General features: G+C 37.0%; 1 protein-coding gene across 1 annotated transcript in view; it reads left to right on the top strand.

Annotated features, from left to right (window-relative positions):
- LOC131693369 (SCY1-like protein 2) overlaps positions 1-22,888 on the top strand; it is a 302,979-nt gene that overhangs the window by 232,288 nt on the left and 47,803 nt on the right. The window contains exons 19-20 of the mRNA XM_058981132.1: positions 235-300; positions 16,479-16,496. Coding sequence (XP_058837115.1) covers positions 235-300; positions 16,479-16,496 — 84 coding nt within the window. The remainder of the gene's footprint in view (positions 1-234; positions 301-16,478; positions 16,497-22,888) is intronic.

Genomic DNA, 22,888 nt, shown 5'->3' with positions numbered 1-22,888 from the left:
ATATATATATATATATATATATATATATATATATATATATATATATATATATATATATATATATATATATTTAAAAATAGTTCAATAATATACAAAACATATCGTTAAACATGGTTTCTTATGGAATAATTCAATTGCTGTTTTATTTTATTACATCTCTCTTACATTCAATATCAACAATGCATCGTCGTCGAAACAAACAAAAAATATTGCGGTACAAAAACCGCAATCCAGGGCTTTAGCGCACGCGGCGGCTCCGGTTCGAGCCTTTCAGTGCCTGCCACTTCCGCTTCTTACGTAGTAAGTTTTTGCCACCACAGAACTTTCCGCGTGTAACACGATCCACGTGTGGTGTGACTCGGATAAAGCTCACCCTACCACACCCCCCATGTTGCTCTCTTCCTCTGTCTCTGCATACACAACGCTGTGACGTTCGTTGCCCGTTTGGTTGCCCATTCAGGTGTGCGGATAAAAAAAAGAGAATGCAAGCCTCGTTTCCTGTCTGGGCCAGCTTACCCTGAATGTGTATTGTTCTGAAGAATGCCCTATCGTTATTTTGTGATCGTCCTTCACTGTGTTTCGCGTTTACTAATTGGCACGATTTCTGCATCAAACGTACTGCACAATTGAACAAATGAGAAAAGTATGATACCGTGGATTTGCTGTATTTTTAATGTGAATATGCTTTTTTTTTATTTATTTTTTTATTTTCAGTTGAACTTTGTTTTTCTACTGCTCCATTCCATATGTTAATTACGAAATAATTGATGATAAATCGTTTCTAGATTCACAATCGAAATTCCAGGCATATTTATTTACTTTGGATGTAGGCATGCGGTGTGCGACGCTGGGCATAAATTCGTTAAGCATAAGAACGTTTGGCATACAAACGCTATAGAGATGGGTGGGTATAGGTTTGATTTACCCGCACCAGAGCCGAAACCGATTTTTTGTAAGTCAAACCCGCTCCGTACCCGAATGTTATAAAAATACAAAACCGACCCGTACCCGCAAATTTAAAAAAAAATCCGAACCCGAACCCGATCCGTACCCGCATTAAAAAAATTAAAACCCGGCCCAAACACGATCTTCAATAAACAATTTCAACCGGACTAGTTGGCGGTATTATCATTTTTTATCTCGTTGACTTAAGGGGAGGTAAGGGTTTCAGCGTGAAAAAACACCTTTTTGCGAATATTTTTAGAATTTTGCGTGTTGCGAATTGATCAAAACTTTTGTACATGATAGTGTATCATTTCAATAACATGCTGTAATTTTTCTATGCCAAAGTATCGACCAACCACTCGGTGACGAAGCTTTTTGTAGAACGTCTAAAGGAATAACATGATTTGCGATGGAGCATTATGGGTATATCCAGTGAGATCTCAAACTGATTTGATATGTAGTCTCTAAAAGCAGTTTCTAAACTGCTCAATCCGAATTTTGTTTATAATATAAACAATGAAAAAGATAAGCAGTCAATTCTGTCTCTTGATGTCCAAAATCAGCTTCCAATTACGTTACTCTTTTAAGCTTCTAACGTAACGACTTAAAGTAGGGTACGAGATATTGTGTATTTTACCTACTCGACGTACTCATGTCCCTTCTCAATATTGTAAATAAGCGCAGACTTCATTGTTACACTCATAGTCAAGCCTGTCTGTGGTTAGGGTTTATACTTGTACATTATTTTGACAACCTTTTACAAAAATTTACCAAAATCCGAATATAAAAGTGGTTCATGTATCCCCGTAAAAAGTTGTTCATGCCATAAGCAAATTGGAATTAATATTAAGCTGGCAGGAGATATTTACCTTTGCAAATTTCTTCATATAAATAACATATTTTGCACCTCCTTGCAGTAATGAAAAACTTTATGATGTTACTTCTCACAGAAGGGACATCACTAACATTTTTCAAAAAAACGTGAGGTATCAATTGAGGCAACTTTTAATGTACAATAACTTTGATTATCTATAAAAGTGACAACAAACACTTGACGCTATCGCAAAAACGTGTGAGGTTAACTTACCGAAAGAGCTATCAAAACGCATAAGGTTTGCACAAAAATTGGTAGAATATTACGTAATATTCTTAGTGGTTCACCTATCCCCGTGGTTCATGTATCCCCACTCTCCCCTATAGTATTTTCGGTTTACGAAAATCTACGCCATACTATGTTATCCCCACGTATAGCTTTAACGAGAGATTGCCGAATCAAAAATACAATGAACGTTATTTAACTATTCGAATCGAATTATTTCCAATTTTTATGTATCCTTGCAAAGTGCAGGCTGAATGCGAGGGGCAAGCACTAGCAGGTTTGAGTGCGTCTTATTGAAAATACTCACGTATTTTTAATATAATTAAAGTAAACAATGGAAATATTTAAAAAAAAACTTCTGTTGCACTTAATAAGGCACTTAATGTAATTAATGTCGATGTGTGAGTATTTAAAGTACATATTGGCGGTAATTAAAATATTTTGTGCGTTTAAAGTACCATGGCTGTATTTAAAATCATGCCTGTAATTAAAGTACAATGAATTTGACACGTACTTTTTTTAAATATTTGCGGTCTTAATGTACTTTATGGTATTTAATGGTTCTTAAAGTTACTAATTAATTAATACTTTTGGTACTGCGTCGTATTGAAAATTTAGTGCTGAATTCTTCATTTTAGTGAACAGTTTTTGTCAGTGGCATAGAAAGAAAAAATTTCGGGGTGGGGGGAATATGTATATTTTTTGTATATATAGATACAATATATGCATGTATGTATATATATTTTTTTGGAGAGCTGAAAAAATGTTCCAAAACAACCTGAGCAGGAAAAAATTTAACAAAACCAACAACTCAGCGAACAGGTATGTGTAGCCACCCGATCCGCCAATACAACTACTCTTGCACGCAACCTGATTCCTCCCCGGCATTACCTTACGGCATTACTTCGGGAAGAAGTTTGTATGTGCACAGCACAAACTCACATCCAATTACTAAGTAGTTAGTTCTTTCAGTAGGGTTACGGTAGCCAGTTGTGGGTCGAGAATTATTGCTCTTCCCTACGAGGAAAATCTGGGCGGCAAACTTTGGACTGTCTAATTTACAAAGCCCTTCGGTTCCCTTGTGCCTTTTAGTACCACTTCCTCGTTGAGCTTCCGACTTTTTCGCGAACTACTCTAGTCCCCGACGATAAATCTAGCCTACTCCGACGAAGAGTTCCCCGGCGAGAGAAGTTCGAAAGCCAGACGCCGAGGTCAATTCAGCGATTCCGATGGAGTAGGGCGTCCGATTTGCTGGAGCCCCGACGCGACTGGTGGTATCTCGTCTCGGTCTACTCAGTCTAGTTTCCGGCGGTGAAACTGACAGTACGACGGAGAATTTGCCGGCAAATGAGGTTCTCCCGATACCGGTTCTTCTTTGGTTTCAGTTACAAAACGTTTTGAGCCCTTTGGCTTCGTGTCCGGTGCTATTTTACACCGCAACTTCTTTAAGCCCTTTAGTTCCCTTCTTGTGCCATTTGGCGCTATTTCCTTGATGAGCAATTCAGCTCCCCGACTTGTCCGCGAACTTCTCTAGTCCCCGACGATGGACCTGATGGACTCCGACGGAGAGTTCCCCGGCAAGCGAAGTTTTCCAGAAACGGAGCCAATCGGCTAGGTGCCGAAGTCAGTTCGGCGATTTCGATGAAGCAGGGTGTCCGGTTCACTGGTGCTCTGATGACCCGCGGCTGGTGGTGTCTTGTCGCGGTCTACTCAGTCTAGTCCCCAGCGATGAATCTAGCTTACGCTGACATAGAGTTCTATGGCGAAAGAAGTTCTACCAATACCGGTGGGGTGCCATGGTTGGTCTGGCGATGCCGGAGGAAGCGTGGCGTCCGTTTTGCTGGCGTTTCGACGACCTATGCTCGGTGCTCTGTTGCAGTCTACTTGACTAGTCTTCGGCGGTGGATCTAGCTTATTCCTGCAGAGAGTTCCCTGCAGGAATAAGCTCCCGTTGATCGATGTTCATCACGCCGGTTCCGCTGTAAGATGATCATGATCTACATCATAACTGTATTGACTGCGTTCCACGTCTTTACTTCGCTTGTTATTCTGTAGGCTACGTATTCGGGTTGCTGCCGGGTCCTCCCGTTTTAAGAAGCTCCTTGCACGTCGCTTCAAGCCTCTGACATTCGAAGACCATGTGTTTCGGTGTCTCCTCGACGTTCTCACACTCCGGGCACAATGATGATGTTGCGTACCCGAACCGATGAAGATACTTCCTGGTGCTGCCGTGGCCCGACAGGAGCTGTTTCTGGTGGAAGGTCATCTCTCCGTGCTTTCTATCGACCCACGTCGACAGGTTTGGGATGAGCAGGTAGGTCCACTTTCCTTTCTCCGTATTGTCCCATTCCAGCTGCCACGTCACCATCGAATCGATTCTCGTCATCTTCCTCACGTTTCTTGCGTTTTATTGATTGTAGCATACTGCCTCCGAAGATATTATTCTATACGCAATCGTACGACCATCAGCCGGATCGTCATGTTCAGCTTTTCGAGGTTCCGCTTGGTTCTCAGCGCTGCACCCCAGATTGGAACCCCATATCGCAGAATCGATGACGAAATGCTTGACTTTTCGAGGTCGTTAAAGCTCAATCGATCGTCGATTTTCACTCCCAATTGCTTCAGTGCACACTTCGATGCAATCACGCGCCCTTCGATGGTGATATGTATTTGCTGAACCGCTTTGCTGACCAACAACACATCCGTCTTGTGGTGAGCTATTTGCAAACAACGCATGATTTTCACTTTCCCGGGCAGCTGCAGTGTTAGGACCCAATCGTACATCCAGTTCCAAAGAGTTGGACCGAGAATTGAGCCCTGAGGAACGCCCGCTGCGACTCGCATTTACTTCTGTCCTTCGTTCGCCTCGTACAACAGTACTCTACTCTGGAAGTAGCTCTTCATGATCTGGCCCGTTTTTCTGTGCAGCGCTGCGGTATTGATCTATACGAGGCTGGATGGGCCGGTGACTTCCCTGACTTTGGCAGCAACACCAGTCTCTATACCTTCCATATTTCGGGGAAATTTCCATTATCAAAACATTTCTGCAGTAGCATCCTGAACGTGTCCAAATATACCGGGATCGCAGCTTTCAGTGCCACGTTTGGTACTCCATCCGGACCGGGGGCTTTCTTCGATTTTAGTAGCATCGACGCTTCTTTGAGCTCGTCGTTAGTCGCTTGCCACTGTTTTATTTGCTCTTCGCAGTACGCTGTCGGTCACCAGGTAGTTGGATTGTGCTTCCGGAAGAGACTCTCAAGGATTATCTTTAGCTTACCCGAGCAAACCAATAATGCATTTGTTTTATTTATATCGTGCCCACAAACCCTCCAATACACGCCAGCTATGTTAAATGAGTGGTTGAGTATTTACGGTAAACACACTACAAAAAATTAGCAAAAGTAAGTTTTCGTTATTTTCTTCAAATTGGTACAAATAGGAAATTAAGTGATGTTCAATCAACATATAGCTCTTTGCCACATTAGGCCAACATCAATAACTGTTTTAGTTCCCTGTACATTAGGTTGATCTATGCGCCGAGAACCGAAAATCCGAATACGCAATTGAATTTCAGTTAATTATCAAAAGATAATAGGGTCCGTAATAGGATTTACAAAGATCACACAAAAAATACTCAGCGCGCTGAATAGTAGCCATGCAATAATTGAGTTTTCAATCTGCACAGCTACTAATACGATAATCATATGTTCTTCCTGCGACGTCTCCATTTGCTTCATATTTCGATCTGTTTTCCTATAGACTTTATTGTTATTAAAAATCATAAGGAAATTGAATATACAGTTCATATTATTCTTTCATTAATTTGATTGGTTTTATCCTGCATACACTATTACTACGCAAATCCACGAGTCACAATTTACCAATAGGGCAAATCGACAAACCGACATTGTCCAATTACGAAACTATGTAACAAATATAACAAACGTATGGGTTAATTACCAATCGAAATGTAAACCATCAAGCAAATGCACGGATTGACATTGTTTGTTTTTGTGACGTCCTTTCTCAGTGTCATGTGAAAACTTGTTTGTTACATCATGGTTCCATGCCATCCACGAATACACCAACCAGTTCAGACCAATATTCGATCGGAAGTAGAGCCATTGAAACCTCTCCCTTGAATTCACCATTGAACAGCAAATGGCGACACAGTACATCGCCGCTAATCTAGAATAATTTGCTAGTTCCCTCGCAATGGAATTCCTAATTCCCACCGCATTCTCAGTGAACCACGTACGGTCCGTATCTTCGAATCGCTAGTTTGTTTTAGTCAAACAAACGAAGTTATACTGTGATATTTTTACCGTACAGTTCAGCCATCACGAATCCATCACTCTGTTTCTGTTCAAGTTGCTCCCTGCTGTTCATTTCGTTTTTGAATGGCTGTTCCTTTTTTCTCTAACCGATGAAATGTCAACTGCATCCATGCTGACTTCGAGACACTGCCACCCTTGCTATTTTTACAGTACTGTTTTCCTGCTGATCCTGGCCTAATGGAAATGTGTTGTATCCTGCGAAAGGTGGTTCGCAAAAAAAAGAATGATGTTTGTTTTGATTACTGATGAAATGCAACAGGTTCCGTTCCAAGCATGCCGATGTACGCCGTTTTACCATGTTTGCTTCAGGACGCCTCGGGGGTATTTGTCTTCTTCATTTTGATTTCTTTGTTTATACAACCTGATTTCTGTTTGTATGGTCGTTGTTTTCGTGCATATTTTCTGTTGAGAGTTGTTCATGAGTTTTTACGATAAGGCATGTATAATTGATACAAATCAAGCACTGATCAAACATCATTGGTAAGCATTTGACATCTGTCACTTTTTCTTATAATATTGATAGACCAAAGGTTATTAAAATAAAGTTGGAGCAATGATCACGAGATGTGTGAGTAAAATTTCATTGTAAAACCTAAGTTATCAAGCAAAAAACTTTAAAATAAATAGCAGGGTCGGCGAAACACTTTTTTCCAGAGTGGGTAGTAAGATTCAGCGTAATTTATACCCGTGGTGACGAATGTTCAGACATTGTGTGTGTAAATGAAAGTGAAAATTTCCGCATAATAGCTGGTGGCTATTTGGAAGTACGCTTTGTTAACGGGCTGTATGAATGACGGCTCAGCGAAAATGTGTTTGTTGATTACTGATACTACAAATGTGCCACAGCTAAGTACCAATTACTTCATTCTTTTTGATTTCATGGCATTAATTTTATCTTCCTTCCGATAAAACCTCCTTTTCACGAGTACTGAAGCCCGCATAATATTGTTGACTAATGGGAAGGTATCTCCAACGTCGGACATCTCCGTTGGCGCAATGGAGATCGATTTGAATGTTTTTCCGATGACAAAAATAATGCCGATAATTCTCCCTGGATGGTTTCCTTCCGGACCGAAGATAAATCATTTAACATCATCGATGTAAACTAACTAAACAACCCTCGGCCATGTAGGAAGAAGAGCATCTTTTCTACGTACCCGCCTGGGAAATAGAGATGAATGGTGCAGTCTCCGATAGGGGCCTTAATTGCAAAATATGGGGTTGGCTTCTTCCAGAACCCTTTTCTTCAGTTAGGGAAAATTCTGGTTTGAAGTGTTCAGCAAATTCGAGGAGTGCAAGAACTTATTTTCAATCAGTCTCATTCTTCTCCTAAGCTTAGCCTGCGTGTTTCCCTTGATGGGTGCTATTACAAAACCAAAATAAGTGGCTCCTCGTCTCCAAAATCTTAAAAACTAATTTCCACATTGGACATCAAAAACCTCAAATGTCCCTGTATTTCATATCCATTATATTCCCGGGTTTTACAAGATGTATTTTGTTAACTTCCGACGTAGATCTTCCACAATGTTAACATTATTCGCCAGAGCCAAACAACACTATGAAGGAGCGTTTGTCGCGATCAACATGGGCTATTTTTTCAAAAGTTAACCCTCGGTATCAGATATTAAAGTCAAATCATCAAAGGCTGACTTATTGACACTTTTTGCATATACATCGCACCTCAGCTAGTTCAAAAAGACTTCAACTCCCGCGGTATGCCATGGGATTGTCTTCACGACAATAATCGATCTGTCTTACTGCATGAATTTCGCGACAATTTCAATATGACCATGACTACTCCATCACCGCGGCCAGGTACGTTGGATTCATCATTGTACTCGACCTGAATTAGTGTACCTATTGATTGGAACATCTACGCGTACACTATATCCACAACAATCGAATAAAAACAAGAAATTCCTCCGGTGGAAGCGTACAAGATTTTGACTGACAAAGCGATTAATGGTCGAACAAAACGAGACCCGAAGACAGCAGTGGACGCTCTCCCACTTCGCTCAGAATTGTACGCGAAAAGGTTCTATAAGGACTTTTTGAACGTCGGATCGCCCGATTTTTTTCTATCTAGTAACAGAATATCACATGTTTTGACATGTGAAAAAATATTGTGTCTCTTTTGATGTAAAACTCGAATGAAGTAGATGGAGAGTAATGAACAGAGTTGAAAATAATCGAAGCTCTTTGTTGACGGCTGAAAATGAACCTGTTACGACTCGCGGTGAATAGAAAACATATTCATTCAACCATCCATCTTATTCATTCAGTTGAATATCGTACAATATATTCATTACACTAATTATCTAGGAAAATGTTTTCAAATGCCGGTAAAGCATATGAAACAACAATCATCATCGCTTACATTGTGCCAGGGCCTATTTTGATGCGTTTGATTCGTTTTTGCAAGGTCGCTTCGTGTAATAATCGGAGCCGAATGAAAATCTGCATGGATGAATAGGCGGTTTGTTCGTTTGACATTTTCAGCTGCGTCACTGAATATTGAAAATGAATGCAGTTGAATATGATCAATTTTCATTCAATGAATTTGAATATTTTTTGCTCTGGTAATGAATGACGCACATTTTTCATGTTCTTGGATGTGAATTCAAGTGAATTGTGACGCTTCTTTTATGTGCATCTTGCAAGGTGTGAATATTTTTAAGTGTGTCCCGTCTCATTTGGTTGATATGCTAACATTTACCTGGAAATCTGAGTTTAAAACAGTTCCCAGCGGATCCAAGGAGGGCAGTCGGCGATCCAGTTCAAGGCGTCCTGACAGTATTCTTCCGTTTGCCAAAATGCTGCAAGTTTCTTATTTTCTCTGTCATTGTTGTCCGCCCTCTCTTTACTTTCCCTAATACGGTCTCTGCTACTCTGATGCTGGAATCAATTCCTCTTGTGTATATCTTTTGACTTCCTTATAAAAAGCTTAAATTATTCCTCCTTGTTTCAATTGTTAATCAAATGATAGTTCGCGTTAAATAATAACAAATTGTATATCTAGGCTTTGAAAATATTTAGGAATTCCACGAAGATCCGTCCGAAAATCTTTAAAATCGTGACCGACCATCTTAGATTCCAATGAAACTTTACACGTTTCACCGTCATGCAAGACTAAATATTTTCCACAGGTAATAAGATTATTTTGACTCAAGAGCAACTTTTCAAAACGGCGTAAACGTTTCTACGTGTATGAATTTCAATTTTTTTTTGTTCGATTACTGTATTTTATACAGCAAAACTATCTAAGAACGAGTTACAGGGAATGAATACTTCTGTCCGAAAAAAAATTACACTGAAAAAAATGTTGCGTCATTTTTCAAAAAAACAAAAATTTATGATAAAAATTTAAATTGCGAAAAAACCCATTTTTTTAAATTTTTTATATTTTGTTACCAAAAACCTAAAGAGAAAAGAAACATTTTGAATGTGATTGTATGATGGAGAAAAAATCGGTAAAAAAGTTTTCCTAACAATAACTTCGTACATGTTTTTAAATTTCATACTAATAGACATACAAAATTGTAATTCTATTACAGAATATAATTCTAAACACCATTTAAAATCAAAATGCATTTAACAAAAATCTTCCAAAGTGCGATAGTTTTCGAGATATTTGAAATTTTGCTCCTTCAAAAACAATTAATTTGTGCAATTATGCCCTTTTTAAAAGTTATTCGCGTTACCCCATCAAAAAATGTCAAAAATTAATGTTTATCGTTTTAAAGACGTAAAAGCAACCTTTTTAGTGTATTTGGATCCTGGAGAAGCTTTCAATAAAAGTTTTCCTAACAACAACTTTTGACATTTTTTTATAATTCTTACTATTTGCAGTCAAAAATACAATTTTCTTTTTGAATATGATTCTAAACGCCATTTTCAATCGAAATGCTCTTAACAAAAAATTTCTAAAATGTAGTAGTTCTCGAGGTATTTTAACTTTTGTTTTAACAACACAATTATTTTGTTTTATTACGACCTTTTCATAAGTTAGTCGCGTTTCTCCATAAACAATAATAGGTTTTTCAAAAGGCCCGTAAACTTTTCTGCAACTTTCTCTTTGACATCAAGGCGATATTGTGAAACATTTTAAAGTTACATGAAAACAACCAACATATGATTCAGCTATATAGTTTAATCAACAGACCCTATGGTTGAAATATATTTTGGTTGCTTTCATGTAACTTTCAAATGGTTTACAATATCGCCTTTATGTCAAAGAGAAAGTTGCACGAAAATTTACGGGCCTTTTGAAAAACCTATTATTGTTGATGGAGAAACGCGACTAACTTATGAAAAGGTCGTAATAAAACAAAATAATTGTGTTGTTAAAACAAAAGTTAAAATATTTCGAGAACTACTACATTTTAGAAAATTTTTGTTAAGAGCATTTCGATTTAAAAAGGCGTTTAGAATCATATTCAAAAAGAAAATTGTATTTTTGACTGCAAATAGTAAGAATTATAAAAAAATGTCAAAAGTTGTTGTTAGGAAAACTTTTTTATTGAAAGCTTCTCCATAATCCAAATACACTAAAAAGGTTGCTTTTACGTCTTTAAAACGATAAACATTAAATTTTTGACATTTTTGATGGGGTAACGCGAATAACTTTTAAAAAGAGCATAATTACACGAATTAATTGTTTTTGAAGTAGCAAAATTTCAAATATCTCGAAAACTATCGCATTTTGGAAGATTTTTGTTAAATGCATTTCGATTTTAAATGGTGCTTAGAATTATATTCTGTAATAAAATTACAATTTTGTATGTCAATTAGTATGAAATTTAAAAACATGTACGAAGTTATTGTTAGAAAAACTTTTTTACCGATTTTTTCTCCATTATGCAATCACAATCAAAATGTTTCTTTTCTCTTTAGGTTTTTGGTAACAAAATATAAAAAAATTTAAAAAATGGGTTTTTTCGCAATTTAAATTTTTATCATAATTTTTTGTTTTTTTTGAAAAACGACACAACATTTTTTTCAGTGTATATTTTTTTCAGACAGAAGTATTCATTCCCTGTAACTTGTTCTCAGATAGTTTTGCTGTATAAAATACAGTAATTGAACAAAAAAAATTTGAAATTCATACACGTAGAAACGTTTACGCCCTTTTGAAAAATTACTCTTGCATCAAAATATTCCAATTTCCAGAGAATATCATGGAGATTCATACAGCGAACACACCTGCAAAGTTTCGTTCGAATCGACGATGGTCATATTTTGCGGTCGGCCGGTTTCTCATGGAATCCCTTTCTGCATCCTTTAGTCTGAATAAAATTGGATTATTATTTTTTTTCTGCATATCGATCTGAATTCCTTTCAAGATGAAGATGTGTAAACATTTAATACCCTTAGTATTACTTTAAAATATAAGTTTAAATTTAAAACAATTCCAAATTGTCATACCCTATTCTCAACAAATTTAAATTGTAAAGCAAAGAAATTTGTATCTGAACAAAAAACAATGAAATTGATGTGCGTCGAGAATTCCAGACGCATGCATTTGTTGTTAATTTCCATCTCATGTGGGCAAGAGACATATGCTGTTAATTTCAGGTTTTAGTTTGTTCCAAACTTTCGAGTGGGTATTTTCCATCTCCGTTATTTTCGAGTGGGCAGTACTACCCATACTACCCACGAGATCCGCCGACCCTGATAAATAGCTGTTCTGGAGCCCCCAACCGATTAATTATTTTACTTTCGATTGCAAATGAAAGTGAAAAGTCCATTTTAGATATACCATTTGGTTTCGAATAATCTTCCTCTACTAAACACACCGTGTAGGTTACTTGATTCTTTAAAGTACATATTAGCCTGGCCGCGATTTGTTAGAAAAAAAATTCAAGATCGCCATATCAACGAGCGCCAGGCTGAAAAAGTTTCCTTTTAACCTAACAAAACACCTGTTAAATTTGAAACCGATCCATGAAAAATTAATGGACCCGAAAGTGAATTAAAGTGAACCATATATTGATCCCTATATTGATGTACAGTAGAGTGACAGAAAAAAAATGACCCCCATCGGCCCACCCCTGAGTCGATTCATAGTCCCACCAGGAGTGTCTGCTCCAAATTTGAGCCAAATCGAACAAGTCTAGCTACCGGACCAACGTACTTGAAGTTTGTATGGGATTTTTCGACGATTTACATGGAGAAAACCCACTTGCGAACATTTTCACCGCTAGGGGGCACTGTATACATCAGATTATCACCAAAAGTGAAACTTAACAAGATAATTCTATTATCTACAACTTTGTTGAAGACTGCAAAGCGATCCGACTCGAACAAAAAAAGTTATTAAACTTATAACGAAGTGATGTCTGAGTCAGTTTTGCATGGGGCCTAGCAGTGCATGGTAGTGTATCAGTACTAGGTTCTAACAAACTAAACATTTTTATGGAATAATGATTAGATTTAGCTCACTAGTGTGTTCGGAAGAATTGTAGTACATAATACGAGTTATGTTTTGGTTAGAAAAATTTAGTTCCAGCTGTGACCGCATAGATGGCGCCAACACTAACTTTTCAACGGAGAGAGATAGAAATTAGGTGTCTTCTACAAAGTTGTAGAACAAAATATTTTCAGTAATTTTGCCAAACATCTCGATATTCTATCTCTCTCCGTTGAAAAGTTAGTGTTGGCGCCATCTATGCGGTCACAGGTGGAACTAAAATTTTCTAACCAAAACATATCTCGTGTTATGTACTGCAATTCTTCCGAACATACTATTCAGCTAAATCTAACCATTATTCCACAAAAATGTTTAGTTTGTTAGAACCTAGTACTGATACACTACCATGCACTGATAGGCCCCATGCAAAGCTGACTCAGACATCACTTCACTAAAAGTTTAATAACTTCTTTCAACAAAGCCGGATTGACTAGCAGTCTTCGACAAAGTTGTAGACAATTAAATTATCTTTCTTATTTTCACTTACAGTGATGATACAATGCATACAGTGCCACCTAGCGGTGAAAATGCGAGCTAGTGGGTTTTCTCCATGTAAATCGTCGAAAAATCCCATACAAACTTCAAGCACCTTGGTCCGGTAACTAATCCGATTTGCTTCAAATTTGGAGCAAGTACTCCTGGTGGGACTAGGAATCGACTCAGGGGTGGGCCGAGTGAGTTTTCAAAAATTCATTATTTTTCTGGGCACTCTAATGTACAGACCTACTGTCAAGGTCTGGTGGGCTCATATGGTGGGCTCAGCCGCTTCTAGGCCCATACCTCCCATGACCCGCCCAGCACGGCTGTTCCTAACCTAATTGCGTGAGGTTGGTTACAAAGCTTGGGGATCCTTTAAATTTCTTCTCTAGGATGAACCATCAACCGATTTTACGTTGGTAATGCTACCATTCTTGCAGCAAATTCCAAGCTTAATGCATTTAGGGCCCTGATGAAGTTCCCTCGATTATTGTTAAAAAGTGCATCAGAGGACTTCTTGAACCACATCGGCGAGTCTTCCTGCTATAACTCACTACTGGAACATTCCCTTCCCGCTGGAAAGTAGCGCACTTGTTTACTGTTCACGAAAAAGGAAACAAATCGAACATTGATATTTATCGGGGAATCTCGTGTTTAAGTGCCGTATCAAAACTATCCGAGCTGGTTGTTTTAGATCCTATTTTTTTTTCACTGCAAACCAAGCACGTAGCCAGAGGGGGGGCTAAAGCCCCTCCCGAAATTTTTCAAAAAAAACCGGTGACTTTTAACAAAATTTGTTTCTCATTTGGTTTAAACTAATTATTGAGAAAAAGTTGAAGAAGGCTATTTCTAACCACAAAAGGCAATGGTTACGAAATTCAGTGTGCTTTATGCTTTTGCTCGAGCCAGTGCGAAGCGAACGACAAAAATAGTAACTTTTATATTGTGTACCTTGTCTGAAGAATAAAAGAAACTGTTACTATAATTGTTGCTCTACTCTAGAAGTAGCTCTTCAGGATCTGGCTCATTCTTCTATGGAGCGCTGCGGCATTGGCCTATACGAAGCTGGATGGTCCTGTAACTTCCCTGACTTTAGCAGCAACACCAGCTTATGTACCTTCCACATTTCGGGGAAATTTCCATCATCCAAACACTTCTGCTCTAGCATCCTGAGCATGTCCGCATATATCAGGATCGCAGCTTTCAGCGTCGCGGTTGGTATTCCATCTGGACCGATTGTTTTTTTTATTTAGTCGCATAGACGCTTCTTTGAGCTCGTCGTTAGTCGCTTGACACTCGGTTATGTTTGCTTCTACTTCTTCTCCGTACGTTGTCGGTGAACAGGTAGTTGGATCGTGCTTCAGGAAGAGACCCTCAACCCTTATCTTTGGCTTACCCGGGCATATTTTGGCTGACGCCGACGGGCCCTCATCTTTGTCAGGACGACTCAGTATGCGTCCTCCAGGGATTGGCGTCTACATCTCAGCGCAGCTACTTATGGCAAACTGGCTTGCTAAGCTTGATCTCCACTTTTCAAACATCCCTACCTTCTCGAAACGTCGCTTGCGCTCCTCTCTCATCTCCGATCTTGCTCTCTGAGCCGGTCTTCTGGCTCTAAGACAAGCAGCGTGTAGCGTACTGAGCTATTCGTCTAAACTGTAAGCTGCAGGCCGTTTACTGCATGGTTCCAGTTTTCGTGGCATTGTAACGTCACAAGCCGTCACAATCTTTCTTGTTAGATCAACCGCATCAACGAACCTTATTCCGCTATTCACGAAGTGACTCAGCAAAGAGGTTCTTGTTAAAGACATTCGTCTTCCACTTTAACTTGTCGGTCGTCCTTCTCCGTGCTGTAGCAGGGTTCCATTGGCCGTCAGTCAAGAATTTCTCACGGTCCCGATGTCAGTTTCGTGAACCAATAAGCTACCCGTTTTGTCGCGATACCAGAAGCCATTTAACTCCCAGCTTCGCCGCGATCTACTCGTTGTAGCTCTCGGCGGTAGACTTAGCCTCCACAACGAGCCGACCGGTAGGTGTCGAGGAGGTCTGTCGCCAATTTCCACTACAAGAAAATATTCTCACAAAATAACTTTTGCAAATGAAACTTTGAGAATTCCATTGAATATATTAGGCATATTTTTGTTGAACATATTCAATTTTTTCAAAATTCTTCAAAAATTTCGGTAGTGGGGTCGTGTTTTGGTTGCAAATATAATCGAAGTCCACTCTATACCTGTCTGCAAAAAGGACTGGCCCCAATAACCGATCAAATAATCACAGAGATAATTCATTCGTCCGAGACTCAGAAATCGACCGTGTTGCGAAACCTTCCAATCATTCATTCATGCTTGAAATTAATCGTAATCCGCAGATGAAATGAGCTCGTACAAACAAACTCGTTTGCCACGTTGTCAGCAGAACTGCAAATCACGATCCCTGTCCAATATTTATTGGCTCGTGAGGGCTCCCATCGAAACGGTGCAATGTTAGCGGACATGTTTATGTTGAAATATATACATGGGTACTAAATAGTAACATATCTGCATCACTTCTGCATGGTATATTTATTCATTTTAAAATTAGAGCGATATTTACATCGATGCTTTATTTGCAAACGGACAAAAGCTATTACAGGATAGGTATTGATGGTAAATATCTATGTTCGATGCAAACGTCGGAGTTGAAAAATGTTGGAAAATGATGTTTAATCAGTGCTTTAACGCTAGGGTCATGAAATTGCTGGGAAAAGAGAAAATGAAATTGACCCAAATAAGTATGTTAATTTTTCGTTTTCACGTGTGCAATGATTTTGTTCAAATGTTCAGTTACTTACACTTAAATATTGTCAGAATTGAAAAACTAAATACCAACCGATAATATTATGTTTTATAAAACTATGATACCTATTACTAACTAAGATAAACTGTATTTCCAACATATATAATCCTTCCGACCGTCCAGCACCGGTGTATCCTGGTGTATCTAACTAACCTCACCCATCGCTCTGTCACTGTTGCAAAATGTAGTGTTCGTTTTGTTTGCCATCCTCACAGCTAACTATAGTGTGCATATGTTAACATTGTCGTTGTAGAGCGTGATAAAACATTCATCTTCATGTAAACATAAACATAAGTTTTTCTCTCCTTCATAGCTTTCACGGAGCATGATCGTGAGTACTCTGTCCCCCCACATTCATCCTCATTCCATTGGTTTCAATTCGGGGAAAAAGTATCCTTTCTGCCATTGCATTATTTTTACGTTCCAACGCGTTGAAGTTCGCCACTCAGTACACTCGTTATTTGTTAAGTTAGTTCAATCTTGATTTACTTTCTTTCCTACATTAAAAAAAAGTTCTCACGAAGTTTTATTCATACTTTGACTATTTGTTTTAAACCCACCACCCACCCACCTGTGTTTGCGTTCCGTATGCGAGTTCATCAGCTTGAACTTAGAAAACATTTTCACGCTTCGATGAATGCATATAATTCCGGATTTAGTCCAAATTTGATTTAGTGTACCTAAGAGCTTTACGTTGTTCTTCCTGAAATCACACCTGTTCTGTACCGTTCCGTATGAATTCATCATTCCGTGCTGCTGTGGTATGAAAACAGTGTTTGCATATAACCGAAGACTCCATATCAAGAAGACTGATATCTCTTTCCTTCCCCCATACAAACGAGAAGCGACAGAGGTTACAGTGCCTCTATTGGAAGAAGGGAGGAAGCTTTATGTAAAAATGTATATGTGTGTGTGCATCACTATGGAAAGTACCACCTTTACCCGCAAGTGGCGTTGCTGTTACTGTCTCCGGATTCTGGACAGAGTTGCCAGTCTTCTTGATATGGAGTCTTCGATATAACTACAATAAATAGTTCGTTTACATTGAATTGAAAGGAATGAGTTCAAGCCCGCAGTTTGTGCTCTGCTTTGTTCTTTTGTTCTATTCGATGTGTCTCGTTCTTGGCGAATGATGATAGCTGGTTGATTCGAGAGTTTGTTCTGTGCGAGTTTTATTGAGTCTGTAATTTGTCTTTTGTGAGCTTGTAGAAGACTACATGAAGGGGTTGATAGTGTAAGACATATTGAGTTGAAAAAATCTATTATAGTTGCTATGTAAACCATACTTTTGAGCTGGAGAGGTCAAATCAGTCCCAGAGGTGAACTAATTATTATATGCTTATTATAGTGTTTCGGAAGGTATATTTTTTCCATTCAACAGTAGCAGTAATTAATACTATATTATATCCAACAGATATCAATTTATCACACTACCACCCTAATAAACTATACACGACCTATAATCCATATAGTGAAACCATTCCATATATAGTTTAGATGATATCCTGAACACGTCGTTAAGCTATTTAACCATAAGATTTTTATTAGGGAAATTCGATAACAATCTTTGATACTGTTGAGCTAATGCATTGAATAGAGATAGCAGATACTGCTCTAACTAATGTGTTCGAATGGGTGGGATGAATAGAGAAGCTAAGATGAATTATGGAGCAGTAGCCCTAATTAATTATAAAAATAGCACCGGTAAGCCAAGTAAGTAGATACGCGATCAGAACAGTGCACAGTGGTCAAAATGTGTAAATTCATGCCTTTAATAATTTAGCGGAAAAACTATAAGGTTCTGTGTTTTGGTGACTTCGGAAAAGTTGTTGGGGCTACCAAGGCGGATTTTCGAAAGTAGACAGCCATGTTCCAAAATACAGTGTAAAGACATTTCTGAAATCTAACTTTTTACTGGTAGCAGATAGACAGTTTCAGTCTTCGGCAAAGTTGTAGAGAATATTATTTTTAGCAAATCTTTCATAAGAACTGACTCTCTAACTATATCCGTTCCAATGTTATGCGGTCTTTTCATGGTTTTTTCATGATAACTCTTGTCGTATTTATTTCTCTACAAATATGTGTTCCGAAATGTTTTAGATATTATGAAAATGCATAACTTTGTTGAATATTTCAAGACGATATTATGTTTTTGGAGAGAGTTACAGCTTTATTTATGATTAATATTATCAAACTTCATAGCCAGTTTTCTCAAAAAGTTGCAAAAATATGCAGATGAAATATTGTTATTTTGAAACTATCATAAATCCCCTACAAAATCCTGAAGGAATGGTTTGTATCCGATAGTATCCTAAAATGTTATGATCGAATGAAAGTGCTAGTAATCGGGGCGATCGTATTATGTGTTATATTGAATATTTAAAAATAAGATAAACATAAACTGCCAAAAATAAGAAGAAAAAACTGCCAAAAATAAGATAAACATAACTGCCATCAAATCCCCACTTTACGGTCAGTTCGATCCTTAGGAGTTCATCATCCGAGAAATACTGTAGGTTTTCGCTGTTCGCTTCTACTATGCGGTTTGACGTATGATCAAGAAGCTTCTGTAAGTCAACTTCGACAGAAAACTCGGTAACAGTTATGGATGATTCATCGGGGTAACATTTTTGTTTCTCGGCGATAACTTTACTGTATGATGGGTATATATTAACATTTAGTACTTTTGCAACCTTTCTGAATTTTTATATAACTCGCTTTCGTAAGATTGTATTCGACGATCAGTGTATCGGATTTCTTGTGCTTTCTTCCATGAACGTTGCATTTTAGAAGCCCGAGTGGGAGTTGTTTGCGTTGCCTCATTAACAACCAAAGCTAGTGATAAATCCTCTGACTCTCGAAGTTTCATCTGTGTCGCAAAAGCTAACTCATCAGAGGAATATTTTGATCGCAAGATTGATGTTTTGATGCGCTTCACTTTGTCAGTGCTTTTCAAAAAGGGCAGAGTTTTTCTTCCTCGACAAGGCTTTGTGTTTATTTTTTTTCAATAGGCTTTGTGTTTATTTTACTTAAAATGTATCCGGGTAGTCTGAACGAACTGTTGAAGTAATCAGTATTGTATTTTAGAACAATAGATTTACTTCGATGATATCTAAGCCATAACTTATTGAAATACTTGCAGACAGTCGAGGCAATTCTTTCAGTTTCGCTTGCAGCATATGGCATATCATCAGGAACTATGCGATAAGCTTTGAAAATTGCCTGGCAGATTTCATGTAATTTTTTACTATGATCGCCTTTGGTTTTTTTCCAAAGCTGAAACAGCTGACGTTTACTGATTTCGACTACACAAAAAAAGAAAATTTATGTTGAATAATAAACAGATACATGAGGGTATTTGAAACATTAAGATGTTATGTTGAATAACATTAAATAACAGCGACAAATGTTCGAGCATAGAATAGAAATAAAACGTCTAATCAATAACAGATAACGAAATTGCCTAAATAAAATGTTGCGTTGCTTTCACAGATTACAATACACTAAACAAATATTCATGGTAACCATCAGTTTGCACTTACCCGCAATATTTGAATACATATTTCATATTAATTACACCGCACCGCGTGATCAGAAAGTGTAAGTGATTTTTTCAGCATTTGAAAACTAATTTGGTTCCTTTGTTTTAAATTGTTTCTTTAATTACGTAACAGATAAACGCTTCTTCAGAATGAGTTTGTATATTTGTGTAACGCCTTCCATGAGCAGCAAGCATCGAAGTGTCGCCGAAAAAGCTCATATACTCACAATATCATTCGATTATAACATCTTAGGATACTATCGGATACAAACCATTCCTTCAGGATTTTGTAGGGGATTTATGATAGTTTCAAAATAACAATATTTTATCTGCATATTTTTGCAACTTTTTGAGAAAACTGGCTATGAAGTTTGATACTATTAATCATAAAAAAAGCTGTAACTCTCTCCAAAAACATAATATCATCTTGAAATATTCAACAAAGTTATGCATTTTCATAATATCTAAAACATTTCGGAACACATATTTGTAGAGAAATAAATACGACAAGAGTTATCATGAAAAAACCAATTTTGAAGGGGGTCCTCATGAAAAGACCGCTTAACATTGGAACGGCTATAGTTAGAGAGTCAGTTCTTATGAAAGATTTGCTAAAAATAATATTCTCTACAACTTTGCCGAAACTTTGCCTACAACTGAAATTGTCTATCTGCTACCAGTAAAAAGTTAGATTTCAGAAATGTCTTTACACTGTATTTTGGAACATGGCTGTCTACTTCCGAAAATCCGCCTTGGTAGCCCCAACAACTTTTCCGAAGTCACCAAAACACAGAACCTTATAGTTTTTCCGCTAAATAATTAAAGGCATGAATTTACACATTTTGACCACTGTGCAGTGTGGTAGTTTTGGGGTTAGGTGTTAAACTCCCTTCAAAACAAAATTATTTGGATTGAAGCAAAAAAAAAATAATAGATGCTGACTAATTTAATTAAATTTCCAATAATAATTGTTTTAAGCGTCACGAGGATTTGCAAAATTCTGAGAATGGGATCATGTAACTGATCTCGTAGTCGGGATACCACAGTTGTCAAGTCATTTCAGTCTCATATAAAAAATATAAAATACATCCAATAGAAACTGATTCCGGTGTTTTGTAACAAATCATAACCGTAAGATATCCAAACATGTTGAACTCACTTTTTAAGGGTGTACCAAAATATGGAGAAGTGACTTTTTTTTTGGAATGGAAAGCGAAGTTGGAATAGGTTGAATACCTAAACGTTTCCAATTGAAAAAAAACTTAACTTGCTCAGCCGAACCAAATGTTTCCATTTCGTAAGTCTTGGTCAGCATAAAATGAGCTCTTTTTCTGGTGTTTGCTTAGAAGTGTGCTCAGGAACACAAATTGAGTCTCCGTTTTTTTTTTGAGCTAGCGTCAATCTGGCGCTGGCTTAGTGCTGTCACTAAGTTGATGAGACGAAATCGAAACGCAAATTCCATAACTAATTGAAAACTCAAAGAAAATATGTAGAAAAATACTAAACATTAATCTTTTGTTACAATGTCGCTGTCATTACATGATTGCATCTAATACAGTTTCTATCTAATCTCTTACTGATGGTGCAATGAGAGTATAGTATACAAATACAAATTTATATCTGATTTAGTGTTATCTTTGATAAAATCATATCAAGTTTCGTTACAATTTTGATACCACCAGACAGTTCTTTCTTGCATGTTTTGTGATTTTAGAGGGATTCCATGAGAAACCAGCCGACCACAAAATATGACCATCGTCGATTCGAATGAAACTTTTAAGTTGTGTTCGATTTGTGAATCTCCATTATTTTCTCTAACAATTGCAATATTTTGATACAAGAGCAATTTTTCAAAAGGGCGTAAACATTTGTACGTGCATTAATTTCAATTTTTTTTTGTTCGATTACTGTATTTTATACAGCAAAATTTTCTGAGGACGAGTTTGAGAGAATGAATATTTATGTGCCAAAAAAAATATGCACTGAAAATTTTTTTATGTCATTTACCACAAAAACAAAAATTTATGTTAAAAATTTAAATTGTGAAAAAACCCATTTTGTCTAATTTTTTATATTTTGTCAATAAAAACTTCAAGAGAAAAGAAACATTTTGAATGTGATTGTATGATGGAGAACTTTCCGGTAGAAAAGTTTTTCTAACAATAACTTTATACATGTTTTTAAATTTCATGCTAATTCACATACAAAACTGTGATTTTATTACAGAATATAATTTTAAATCAAAATGTATTTAACAAAATCTTCCAAAATGCGATAGTTTTCGAGATATTTGGAACTTTGTTCCAACAAAAACAGTTAATTCGTGTGATTATACTCTTTTTAAAAGTTATTCGCGTTACCCCATCATAAAATGTCAAAAATCTAATGTATATCGTTTTAAAGACGAAAAGAACTTTTTCAGTGTATTTGGATCATGGAGAAGCTTTCAATAAAAAAGTTTTTCTAACAACAACTTTTGACATATTTTTTTAATTCTTATTATTTGCGGTCAAAAATTCAATTATCTTTTTGAATATGATTTTAAACGCTATTTTAAATCAAAATGCTAATAACAAAAAAATTCTGAAATGTAGTACTTCTCGAGAGATTTCAAATTTTGTTTTAGCAACATAATTATTTTGTTTTATTACGACCTTTTCAGAAGTTATTCGCGTTTCTCCATCAACAATAATAACTTTTTCAAAAGGTCCATAACATTTCCTGTAACTTTCTCTTTAACATCAAGGTGATATTGTAAACCATTTGAAAGCTATACAAAGACAACCAAAATATGATCGAACTATTTAGTTTAACCATAAGACCCTATGGTTGAATAGTATTTTGATTGTGTTCGTATAGCTTTCAAATGGTTTACAATATCACCTTGATGTCAAAGAGAAAGTTACAGGAAATGTTATGGACCTTTTGAAAAAGTTATTATTGTTGATAGAAAATAAAATAATTATGCTGTTAAAACACAATTTGAAATATCTCGAGAACTACTACATTAGCATTTTGATTTAAAATAGCGTTTGGAATCATATTCAGTAAGATAATTGTATTTTTGACTGCAAACAGTAAGAATTATAAAAATATGTCAAAAGTTGTTGCTAGGAAAAAAAATATTGAAAGTTTCTCCATGATCCAAATACACTGAAAAAGTTTCTTTTACGTCTTTAAAA

This window comes from Topomyia yanbarensis, chromosome 3, assembly GCF_030247195.1.
Source record: "Topomyia yanbarensis strain Yona2022 chromosome 3, ASM3024719v1, whole genome shotgun sequence".
Taxonomy (NCBI): Eukaryota; Metazoa; Arthropoda; class Insecta; order Diptera; family Culicidae; genus Topomyia; species Topomyia yanbarensis.
The sequence above is the reverse complement of the archived record's forward strand: the minus strand, read 5'-3'. Positions and strand labels throughout refer to the sequence as shown.